The sequence below is a fragment of the Phascolarctos cinereus genome, unplaced genomic scaffold (assembly GCF_003287225.1).
Source record: "Phascolarctos cinereus isolate Bilbo 61053 unplaced genomic scaffold, phaCin_HiC Scaffold_4;HRSCAF=312, whole genome shotgun sequence".
In the NCBI taxonomy this organism is placed as follows: Eukaryota; Metazoa; Chordata; class Mammalia; order Diprotodontia; family Phascolarctidae; genus Phascolarctos; species Phascolarctos cinereus.
In genome coordinates this window covers 590,046,132-590,059,112 of record NW_027555847.1, presented here as the reverse complement: position 1 = coordinate 590,059,112, position 12,981 = coordinate 590,046,132, and the positions used below count along the sequence as shown (strand labels likewise).

At 36.6% G+C, this 12,981-nt stretch overlaps 1 protein-coding gene across 3 annotated transcripts in view; it reads right to left on the bottom strand.

The window, feature by feature from the left end:
• MTDH (metadherin) overlaps positions 1-12,981 on the bottom strand; it is a 64,740-nt gene that overhangs the window by 16,889 nt on the left and 34,870 nt on the right. The window contains exons 3-8 of one of the 3 annotated variants that reach the window (XM_020968932.2): positions 11,090-11,174; positions 10,189-10,365; positions 8,388-8,453; positions 6,941-7,183; positions 5,600-5,695; positions 5,029-5,124 (exon numbers count right to left, since the gene is read on the bottom strand). In XM_020968932.2, the coding sequence (XP_020824591.1) occupies positions 5,029-5,124; positions 5,600-5,695; positions 6,941-7,183; positions 8,388-8,453; positions 10,189-10,365; positions 11,090-11,174 (763 nt within the window). The remainder of the gene's footprint in view (positions 1-5,028; positions 5,125-5,599; positions 5,696-6,940; positions 7,184-8,387; positions 8,454-10,188; positions 10,366-11,089; positions 11,175-12,981) is intronic. The other 2 variants (XM_020968939.2, XM_078153671.1) reach the window with 2 other exon arrangements.

Sequence of the window (12,981 nt, the reverse complement as noted above, 5' to 3'; positions counted from 1 at the left end):
ATTTCAGGCTAAGGAATATGCTGGTTCAAAGGCACAGAGACGGTAGATGAAGTGTTATGTGTGAGGAACAGCAAGTAGGTCAATAGCTGTATCAAACTATGTATGGGGCAGATGCAGTAAAACGTAAAAAACAAGAAACAACAAAAAAAACAGTACTCAAAAACTAGAAAAGTAAGAAGGGGCCGGAATATAAAGGGTTATTTTAAATGCCAAATAAGGACTTTTGTTGAGTAGACACACTTTAGGAAAATTGCTTTGGTGTCTGATGTGGAGTTGGGAGAGACCTAAGGCAGACATAATTCTTTGCTCACGAACTAGGGGTTCTGGAGAACTTATTCAGAATATTCCCTGTTCTCTATGTTCGGTCTACCAATCATATTTTATTAAGATGTCTTTAAAATTATAGATATTAACCTGAGAACATTTTGAACGACGACCATTTAGTTTCAAGATGGCAGACTGATCTCCCCCACCCTCAAATTTCAGGTGTATCTTGATTCCCATTAGTAATATATCATTTTTAGTCTAAGTCAACTCTTTTGAAAGTTATTATAGAACAAACAACCCTTACTTTATGGGTCACATAATCCAGTTATTATACCTATTTTACAGACAAGAAACCAAAGTTTAGAGAATTTAAGTGATTTTGTACAAGCCCGTACAGCTAGTAAAGACTTGACCAATAATCTTTTAACTAAATCCAGTGCTCTAGTATCACAACTGAGATATAAAATAATTTGTCACTTAAGTCTGAAACTGAAAAGTTAATGAAGAATAAAGAGAGAAGAAATCAACTTAGTACTATCTCCCCAACTAAATTAACAATCTACACAGTTGTGGGGTTACAAATGTCATCAGGAAAACATATTTCTAGTTTCCTTTATAGCACTAAAATACCAGGTTTCTATAATGTTAACCAGAACAAATGATGACCAGGAATAAGTCAATGGAGGAAAATGAGAGTTTTAGGAAAAGAGAGAGGCAAATGGCCTTACCTCGGGGACCTTAAAATAAGTTCTCCTATAAAAAAAATTAAATGCTTTGCTATCCATATCTAGACACGAAAAGACAGAAGCTGACAATAACTTTGTTTCTTAGCTTTATCTATCTCTATGTTCCTCCCTACTTCCCAATAAATCCAAAAGTAAGAACTTCAGAGGCTAAAAATTGAAAAAACTGGGGAAAACCCTGAAGTCTAAGAGTAATAATTTTCAGTTATGTGTAATGAAAAAATATAGTCCAGTCTTCTGAGATTAAGATCAGGAGGTAATTCTCATCCTAAGTACCAGCGAGGTTGCCACCAGGGTTGAACCTTAATCCATTCCCTGCCCCACCCCCCACCCCAATCCCTGTCCAGGCAAAATGACAAGTTTAGTCCAAAGAAAACAAGACTTAAGCCCTAGGTAAATAGCCAGTTACTTAACTAGGAGTGTCTCTGTTCCATGTTTTAAAGAGCTCCAGTTCCTTAATGAGGAACCTGTAGCCTCAAGTCCCAAGTTTTATAGAACAAATCCTATTTGTTCTGTGAAGTTTAGATTCAGTCAATGAGGGCACTTGAGGACCTAAAGGGCCACATGTAGCCTCAAGCGTGAAGGTTTCTCACCCCTGGTTAGAGCCTAAGAATCTCTTACTGAAATTGTTCAGTCAATTTTGTCTGACCTCATTGGGGGTTTTCTTGGCAGAGATATTGGAGTGGTTTGGAATTTCTTTCTCCAGCTCATTTTACAGATGAGGAAAGTGAGGCAAACAGGGTTAAGTGACTTGCCCAGGGTCACACAGCTAGTAAGTGTCAAAGGCCAGACTTGAACTCAGGAATATGAGTCTTCCTAACTCTCAAGCCCAGTGCTCTATCCACTTCACTACCTGGCCGACCCTTATTGGAGACTAGTGACGTAACAAGACAAGTCACTCCATAAAAGTCAAAAAGTTCCCTGCCTCTACTAGTGTTGTTGGTGGTCCATGACTAGGGTAGCTGCTTTTCTTTTTTCCTTTGGCTTTTCCACTAAAGAACATATTCAGGATGAAAAGCTAGGTAAACATTTGTAACTGAGGCCAAAAGCAGCAAATCAATGTTCAGTTGTAGACCATGGATTTAGTGGAACAGAATTTGGCAGGGATAGCACCAATGCAAAGAAGCACAATGACCTCCCTAGCAGAATCAATTAGACAGCCTTACAGCTTAAGTATGATTCGATCTTTTGATTTTATTGCTTCATCACCTACATCCCTGTGGGTTTGTGACCATTAATATATCCCGGGCCACATGAATCTCCTACATGTACCCTTCCATACATGTTTCTTACAGGTACTATTTTTTCTCATTGGCATGTGCATTTGTAGGAAAACTTCCAAGTTTATGGTAGAAATGTTTTACTGTTACTTTTCTTATTATATCACTCCATTAAATGATGTGGCTTTGAACTAACTGCTTCTTCTGACCGGCTAGTAAAGACAAATACATCACTAGGGGTTCACTAGCTAGCAGACCCAGAGGACCTTGAACTTGGAGTAGCTGTCTCTAGGAAACCTGTGAATTGGGAGGGGCCTTCAAGTGACAGATACACAAATAAATGTACACAACACATTTCAAATAAACACTTATGAATTTCAAACTTCTCATAGTTTCCATTAAAAAATGGAAAAAATCCTTATTCATCTAAAAATCTAATATCATAGATCTAGAAATGGAAGGTATCTCAGGTCATTTACTCCAATCCTCCCTCATCATCTAAAAGTCAAATATATTATAATGCCTTTCAAAGACATTCTATTTTACAAAAAATAAAAGCCTCATTCAACAATTTTATTTTATCCATCTGAGATACAAAAATAACCAAGTATAATTACTCTCCTACAATTCACTTTCTTTATAGACCCTAACATGGACATATTAAAATTATATGTCATAAAAATTAAAGTAACATTCTTAAAAGTTTCTGGTCCTCAGTTTCTTCCTATGCAAATTTTAAAAAGGACATTCAACATGACTAAATTACTACAGAAAAAGTATCTAAAACATTGTTCTTAATGTGACTATCGAACACAATTACACATAATTTTATACTATAAAATTACACTGAAAGATGGATCATGAGACATACATGGAATTCAACACTCAATCACCTACTTGCTTTTTTAACTACTTCTCTATTGGGGCCCATAGTTCTGGTCTGTTGAATGACTTGGTTAGTGGGAAACACAACCCTAGGGGATTACAGCATGATTCTCACAAAGCTCACAGTCTCTACTGCACCATAAGGTAGGGAATGCTAACATGAAACGCCCAGAGGATCCTGGAAAAGGGGTTCTATTTAACTTGATCTTTTGTGTAAGGCAAACTTCTTGGCTTTAAGCACTATGCATGTGACCCTGGATCATAAAAGAAATGAGGAACTTTTCATTCTTTTTAAAAATGTCTATATTCAGGGGTTATGAGAGCTATTTACTGATAAAGTTTCATTCTTGCAACTTTAGGGATTAGGAGAGTAATTCATTCTTAGGGGTTGGGATGATCTAAAGGAAGTGTTTGAAAACCCAAAATTAAATGGAGAAAAGAAAAATTAACAACTTAATGGGCTCTTCTCAGTTGAAAAAGGAGCTAAGAATGGCATGGACTTACAATAAATAACAATGAACATCTGAAGGTTTTTAAATATCAATATATCAATAATCAAATTTAATAAAGATGGAGCTCCTTGTAGGGCTTTGTGGATCTGGGGAATCACAGGTGAGATGTACCCTTCGGACTTTTATTTTGGTAGTCTATACAGTTGAGACGATGTATCTCAGACTCTGACAGTTTCTATAAACATGGAAAGGCTGTGAGTAAGGACCTAGCACATTGCATAGCCTGTCATCCAGCTCAGTTCAGTAAGGCTCATCAAAAGGAAGATAGCCATCAAAGGATCTAAGTTTTGGCTATAAGCAAATAATTTGTTTAGTATTAAGGTCTAGAAATGTTGAGATCTACACCGAACGTAGTGACAATTCACAATGATGAAATCATGAACCTTGTGAAATAAGAGGACAGATAATTAAGACTATCACCCAGTATGCTTACCTTTAGCCCTGCAAATTAACCCTAGAAAAATTGTACCCACCCATAAAGGAAAGGAGGAAGCAGGAGTTAGAGGCAGTGATGGTTGTTGGCTAAGGGACACAAATAATCAAGATTTGGGCAGATTCTGAACCTGAGGAGTTGCCCTGGCTCCCTGTACTGGGATGGGCAATATCTGAAGTCAGGGTTCTGGATGCTAGGCTTCTGTTAATGTGGTCAGGTTTGCTTCTGCTATTGTGTGTCATATTGTTGGATCATTTGGTTAACTAATTTATGAAGTCTCCCAAATAAACCATGAATGACTCTCACATATCTGCTACATACCAGGCAGGGACCACAGAAATCAAAGCGAGCTTAGGATTTATAAATGAGTTAGGAGATAATTGCCAATATGAAGAAAAAAGCAGCAGTATTCTTCACTTTCCTTTGGCCTTTTCTGACACTCTTGCCTTTTAATGTGGCCTTTCTATAAGGCTTTCTATAATATCATTGAAAGTAGAGGCTTAGTGGAAAAGTCCATTTCAGACCTGGCCCCACCATCGAACGTGAGTTTGTTCAAGTTACTTAAGCAGTTGCAAGACTGAATCCTCACCTTCAAAAGGGCTGTTTGCAAGTAAAATGCTTTGTAAAACAAAGTGCTATGTAACAATTTTTTTCATTGTGTCCTTGATCTACACTATGTGCTACATTGAGATTTAACAGCAGAAACTTAAAGCAATCATTTTGCCCTTGATTTCCCAAGGTAGCTTTAGAATAGAAAAAGCAATTTGTGTTTAAATATTATTTCAAGTATGGAGTTAGTTTAAATATGGCATTATATTAATCAGTTTTCAAGTAGGGCATTTGACATTAAACTCTTTTGAACTAAAGTTGAAAAGGTGTAAAATTAGAGGCAAAGACACAAAATAGTAAGGTTATTTAAAAGCAACCTGCTGAGAAAAAGCTTTGTTGTAATTTTTAAAAGGACATACTTAACCCAGACCATTCATCATCGATATGGGGTTGATTACGGCTTACATCCCACTGAAAATCAGAAGCAGTAGACTGAGAAACCTCAGTGGTAGACCCTTAAGTGAGAAAATGAACGCAAAAAAATTAAACAACAATTTTATAATGAAGTTTTTTCACAATAATTTCTTCCTTTCTTTTGGTTTTTAGTGGGGAGGGGCTTGAGACTTAATTAGTGTGGTTTCTTTCAAAGAAAGAAAAAGGTTTTTAATTCCTGGTGGCAGTGGGGGATGGGAAAAGAGAAAGGCAACCACTAACACTTTTGGGCTCACATAAGATGAAAATATCTGCCTTGGTTCCTAACTATAGACAGGAAGTGTCTCTCTCATAGAGGAGAATAAAAGGGCCAAGTCTCACTGTTCTGAAACATATTACTATTACCTTACAGAGTAACAATGTTGATGAGAGTACTTGGAAATTTTTGCTTCCAAAAATTCCAAGAAATTTAAAAAACAATTTAAAATGAAATGTATTTACAAAAAAAGGTAAAATTTAATTTTTGTTTCAAACACAGTTTAAATTGATTTTACATACCAGAAACTGAAGTGGTGAGTGCCAGAGATGGAAAGGGAGCAGAGTTCTGCTCAGTCGAATTATTTACCCTCCTATCCACGTTACCAGACCAAGAAGCTGTCAAAACAAAGGTTACTTAGAACTTTTCAATTTATGGTGGCAATGTTAATATGTGCACAGATTTGAAATGACAATATTTTTTTACAAGATAATTTCAAGCCATAAACATGTACTTCAACATTTTGAGAAAAATCCTATTTTATATCTAATGATTTTAAGGAACATTTTAAAATTAAAATGCACTATGTTCTGCGTATCCTCTGCTCCCTCATCTTAGCACAGCACCTGGCATGAAGTAGGTACTTAATAGATATTAATTGTTTATTGATGATCCCCATGCCACTTTGCAGAGCAAGCAGCTATGATTCTTCTATGAGGAATGAAGAAAATGAAAAAGTGGGATGCCAAAAACACCCATGTGGGATTTTAAGAACACTCATGTTCCCTAATACTAAGTGAAAATTAAAATTTTATAGGAAATTCTAATAATAGAATACCATTTCAAGTATCATTAAAAAAAATCTAAAGGCTCTTTATTCTGCACCAACTCCCCACTTCTCTGCCATTTTGGCAAATGAATGAGATCTTTTCCTCTAGGTGCCTTCATCAGACAAGATAATTTCCCTGTCCTCGTCCCTTATTTTTGATCCTCAATCTTAAAGCCATACTGTGTATCATAACCCTAAAAAAGCTCAAAAAGCAGAGGACTAGTTATTCCAGACCAACATAAATAAGTCTAGGGAATTCCATAACCAGACAGTTCTTCACCAGGAGTATTAATCTAGGTTCTAAAGGAAGCACCCATACTGAAATAATGAATCCTATGAGTACTGGATTTAATGAAGCTTTATACTCCTCATTTTTGTTTTTAACTTTAAAAGCACATTTTATGCTTTCTAAAAAGTAAACAAATAAACTTCTAAGTGAATCCCCCAAATTTCTTTTAGGGCCACAAAATGAAGGGTTTTTTTGTAGTGGAACTCAGACAAAAAGCTCCTCATTATCTTTAAAAAATTAAGAATGGCAAAATGTGTTGTAAATGGTGGTTTACTGAGGCTACTAAATTCTGACACATAAGACTATAATTTCTTTCTATATTACATATACAGAATTTCTATCTTATGCTGTTAATTAAACTATAGGAATTTCTTGAAAATATTTGCACACAATTCCTTGGGTGAGATTTTATTGTTATACAAATACTATTTTACTACCTGAGGATTTTTTAAAGGCTGGAAAACCCCAAATTTTCCAGTTATACAAGGTTAGTAAATTGAATTAACATGATTTAGTAGCTCTTACCAATGCCAGGGAATAATGAACGTTCACCCCAGGTCCTTCCCACCAGGGACACACCCCAGTCTTTTCCATTTGCACTAGTATCTCCAGTATCCTGACCCCAAATAGATGGCTCAATCTTCCTCTTTCCAGCTGAAGCAGATGACACAGATGTCCATTTCTCCTCACCTGCACTGATCTGTGAAGGGATTTTTATTGACTTTTCATTCCAGCTGCCTCCATTTACAGTAGGGTTTTCATTCAATCCTGAAGAAACAGAGCAATGGGTGAAAGTTACGGAGAAACAAATTTAAGGCAACATTTTCTAACAATTAGATCTATCCAAAAGTGGAAAAAGCTGCCTGAAGGGGATGTTTAAGTACAAGTTGAACTAGATAGGATCTGAGCTCCCTTTGGCTTTGAGATTCTATGGATTCTGGTATGGAATTTGAAATACTTTGTCAAATTAATGCAATCTAATTCTTCAGTAGCATTATGACATGAAAGGAAGTATATACCATATACACTGACATATTTAGATATGATAAACCTGAATGAGAACATGAGGGTTCTTACAATCAATTAGTGGCTAAATCTATAAGCATTTATTAACTGACAATTATTTTGGCAGCAAAGCTGCATAGTGGACAGAGTGTTGGACTTGGATTTCCAAAAACCCAAGTTCCTACCTTACATATAAACTAGTTGCATGACCCTGGGCAAGTCATTTAACCTTTCAGCCTTAGTTTGCTCATCTGTAAATTAGAGATAATAGCATCTACCTCACAGAGTTGTTGTGCAGACCAAATGAGATAAGAGATATAAAGTACAAACTTTAAAACTATCATTGTTTTTGTTGTTATTGTGCCAGGTGCTAGGGATATACACACAAATCCTGCCCTTGAGAAACTTACATTCTACAGCAGTATTGTATTTCTCTCCTCTGATGATATATTCATGCATATGAATGTCAGATGATAATGGTAGTTAGATATGAAGATGACACCTGAAAATGCTGTCTCAAAAGTTTTACAGACTGCAATAAATTCAATTTTTTTGGAGATAGAGTAGTATAGTATATAAGAGCATCAGATTCGGGGTCAAGAAGACCTAGGTTCAAAATCCTAACGCTGATATTTAGCTCTATGACCACTGGCAAGTCCAATTTCTCTGGGCCTTCTTTGGTTTCCTCCTCTGCAAAATGTGGACAATAGCTTTAGCTGCTATCTCACAAGGCTGAAGCGAGAATGTACGCAAAGGGTACTGCAAACCTTAAAGCACAAATGTCAGTTGTGCAAACCTGAAAGTAATACTTGTTCCTAAAGTTAAAGAGTACTAGTATTATTTACTTTTTATCAATATTGTGGGGTGGAGAGAGGGAAGGAGAGAAGCCTTTTAATACCTATTTGCAAGTATTAACCCAAAATGCTTTTGGGACTCATTAAAAATGCTTGATTGCCTAACTCCTTACCCTGAAGGGTGAGATCTCCTTTTCCAGATTTAAAGTTGCTACCTTGAACATTGAGAAGAGAATCACCTGGTTGAAACAGAAATAAATTTCACATAACATTAAGCAGGGAACTATATAGGTCAAATTCACTTAGAAACAACATGATTTCAATTCTACTGAACAGCTATATTGAGTTACTCTTCTTTTGTTTAGGTTTGATATCAGAATGGAAAGTCAGGTGTACACCAAAGATATTTCATATCTACTTTTAGGGAACTGAGCTATCTTAATTACACCATCAACTAATAAAGAATCAATAAAAGGTTTGAGAAGTACTTAAATGCCTAAACTCAGATTATGCTTTGAAAGTAAATTCTATAATGTGACTAAAGATTTGTGAAACTATAGAACTGGTTCACTAGAACTGTATTCAACATTGCCATTTTATAAGCAAAATTTTCTAAAATTAGAAATTTATACTGATTCCTTTCTTTTTGACTCTCTCCCCTCTTTTTTCTATTACTGAGAACATGAGTGCTAATCCTTGCTAAATAATAAGATGATGACAGAAGTAAACGAAAAGTACTGATGTACTGGGAGTCTGAAAAGTATTAATGAGACTGGTAGTCTGGAGATCTGGCTCTGCTGCTAATTAGCTATGTGATCTTAGGTGGTAACAGCTTAGTTTTAGTTTTCTCAACTGTAAAATGGATTACATAATCTCTAAGGTCTAAGATCTCGAAGTTTAAAAATTCAGTTGTATTTTGAGCTATTTCAGATACCTTTTCAATCATCCCAGCAGAAGCAACATTGTGACTTTGGAAACGGCTGTACTACATTTGGGACCAGGAAACTTGGGGGGTTGGGGGAGAAGACAATTTGGAGTTCCTAGACATTTGTTCTTTGATACCTAAGAACATAAATCACAATGTACTTTCTTCTCTTCCCAAAACAGCATTTACAGGATCATAACTGAAGAGGCTGACAAAAAGGCATGCATATGACAGTGAAAAAGGGATATGAACTAAAAATTACTAAGGAGTGAAACTGGGGAAATTCAACAAAAATGAGTCACTGCTGCATTATGCTGATAAATTCCACTAAGCATACAGGCAGCAAAGGGAAAGAGAAGGAAGCAGGTGAAGACAACGATGAGGCCAAGGAAAAGACAACTCAAAGACTAAAGCAAACTCAACATGATCACTCTGAGCCTGTCCTGGATGAAAATGATGGCAATATATGTAGAGCTTCCAGATAACTTGATAATTTGAGCATACTCAGTGGCACAAAACTAGTCCAAATGATCTCTCAAGGTTCCTTTTAGTTCTATCACTTTAACATCTGCAAAATACTCAAATGACCTAACAGCTGATGTTGTAAACATTCTTTTAACGGAGGATTCAAGGACCTCAGGATCTACACTTCTCCAGAAATGCTTGCTTCAGAATGTTCAAGGAAGACACTAAACATGCAAGCTGCTGACAAAATGCTTCAATGTACTAAATGTCTACATCATGATGACAAATGAGGATGACAGAAAGTATACTTTATTTTAGGGGCAAAGGAAATACAGATGAGGGAAGCAGGCTGTTTCTTTTTCTCCTCTTAGGCTATGAGTTTTTAGTTAAGGCTATGCAGTTTTTGCTTTGCTGGGCCTTATTTTTAAAGGTATTGTATATAACAAGCAATGTTGCTAGTATTAGCTAAATCATGGTTCATTATACAAATGCCGCGATTGTCGGGTTCTGAACTCATGATGCTATGTCGTAGCTCAGAATAGGAGTTCATCTTTGATGTGTCCCTCTTATGCTCCACTAAGTACCTTTATTCTTCCTGGAACCAACGGGAAACGAAGCTGTAATAAGCTGCTCAGTGGTTACTGTATAGGCACTTTCTATCCCCGAGACAGCTGGATCCAAGGGACCAGTATCAGGCTGCACCTTGTCGCGCTTACGCTGCTGCCGTTTCTCTCTGTTACTGACTTTAGTTTCCCAGGCTCCTGACATAGCCCCAGGGAGAAAAAAAAAGGTATTTAGTAAGGACAAACCAAAAGGGTGGCGTTGAAAAAAACAGAAACAAAACAAATGGAACAGGGCATCATGACAAATTTAGGTTGTAGAATAAAAATCAGAACAATGCTGGTTACATGAAATAAGAGTCTGATCTAACATTTTCTCTGGCAATGAACTACACAGGTGACACCAACTATCCTCATGCTTTCCTCTAGATACTTTGTCAAACTTATCACCGATGTCTCATAAAAGCTGAGGGATGAGAGAAAATATCTTGTGTCTTTACCTTGTTGGGGACAGAGCCTAACAGTGTCATATAAAAACATACTGGAGTATGTTTTTTAGATGATAATAAAGGGGGCTCCTAAATAAGGACACTCCAAGTCCTCTAACAAGGTGGGAGGTGTTTAGGGAAAAACACTGATCTTTAAGAATCAAAGACTAAGTAGGTAAATCTAACTGTTTAATGTAGTCAGTTAAACCTCAGAATGCTCCCCCCCACCAGAAGCACGACAGGTTTTTTCAGTAAGAGAAATCACTGGCAAGACTTCAATGTTTCACAAATTCCAATTAAATAAAAGTGTGTATTAGTAAAGTCACAGATTTGTATAATAAGATACAAAGTTATGAAAAGAGGAGTTAGACGATACATCATTAAACAAATGCAACTCAGAAAAATAGATGACTGTGTTCCCTTCCCTGCTCAGGTACCTTCATCAACTTCCTTTCCATCATGGCGTGAACTGTTCTGCACTGCTTTAACCTCTGACTTTGATTTCTTCTTATTTTTCTTTAACTGAAAGGAAAATAAAGTGTTAACTTATTCCTAGGACACTGAAACTGGGTAGAGATATGATCTCTAGGCATATTAAGACTATTTCACTGGGTTTTTTAATAGCTTTAAAAAAGGTAGAAAATATGTAATATGATATATATCTAGAGAGAGAAAGAGAGACTATTGTTAACAAACTTGACTACATCAAAATCTTTTTGTTGAACACATCAACAAGAAGATGACAGTTTCCTTATCTCTTTTTTGGTTCAGGTAAGGCGAATATTTGTAATACACTGCATCAACAAATTATAAACTGCTAGAGCAGGGGAATACTTTGTTGGCTTCCATTTGTTTCTTCTCTTATATTTAAACTTTAAACTACTGTTAATAAAATATGACACCTTAGAAATTGGTTTGGATTTCTTAGCATTCCTGACTTAGACCAGATCCAAGTGACAGACTGCTTGCGCCTGAGGTAGATGCAGAGACCTGAATTGTTACTACTAATCAGCTAACATTTATTAGGGTGGTAACTGTGATTTCACTGCCATGAAATCCTCTACCAATGTAATACCTCAAAGTTCTTTGAGTTATGAATTCCCCTATCATAGATAAGATGGCAATACATCCACCAAGTAATTCATAGTACCTTTTGGGATGCTTTGGCAGTTTTGTCTGCAGTCTGTCCCTGCAAGACACTAATCTTAGGAAAAAGACTCCTTATTTTCCAGCCCATGAAGTCCAAACTGTGCTGCAAAGAAATGCCTCTCTTTGCAGTCAGGTCATGCAATGAAGAGTGCTGGGCCTGGAGTCAAGAAGACTCAAGTTCAAATCCACCCTCAAACATTTAAAAGCTGTGTGCTTATGAACAAGTCAGTGAGCCTCTGTCTGCCTCAGTTTCCTAAACTATAAAATGGGGATAATAAATACTAGAACCTACCTCCCAAGGTTGTTGTTGAGACAAATGAGATATGTGTAAGGCAATTAGCACAGTGCTTAATACATTCTTGTTCCCCTTTCCCCCTCTCCAAGTTGGGATCTTCTAAGTTTCTAACCCACCCCTCATGTCCATTCTGTTGGACCCAAATAGCTCTTGCCCTAATGTACAAATCAGCCTTTAATACTTTCCCAATTACTCCCCTTTCAAGACTTGAGATCTCTACCCTAAACTTGCTTGTCAGCTTTCAACCACCTTGTAGTCCCTCCTCCTACCTTCTCACTTCATGCTACCGTATTATGACTTGGCAGTAAAATTATCGAACTCAGTCTTATACTCTACCATGGAAATTTGATTTCTCAGAAAAGCCATCAGTACCAAAAATGAGACACTAATTATCAAGTAAACAAAGACTGTAAAATAGTAGTAGATAAATACACTGCAAAAAAAAAATACAAATTAAAAAAAGGCAGCAAAGGCATAGTGGAAAGAAAGCTAGTCTAAGGAGCCAGGAAGCCCAGGATTCAAGTTTTGGTTCTGACACATATTAGCTGCGTGACCCTGGTCAACTTGCCCTCAGCAACCTAGGCAACTTTCTAAAACTATGAATTGCAAAGAAGGTGCCAACCTCCACTGGTACAGGAAGTTTTTCAATGAAATCACAGGTCCAGTATCTATCAAGGACTCACATGATCAAGATCTTAGTTGAGAAATGGAAATGTCATTTATAAAAATGACATCCTACCTATAATAGTATTACAAATTATCTATTTTTCAAGGAACTAAAAAAATTTTCAAAACTGCATTTATCCCTGAAAAAACTATGAAGTCAGAAAACTAGCCTCCTAACCATGACGTGAGAACCTCTAAAAGATCTAGTTTACACCCCAT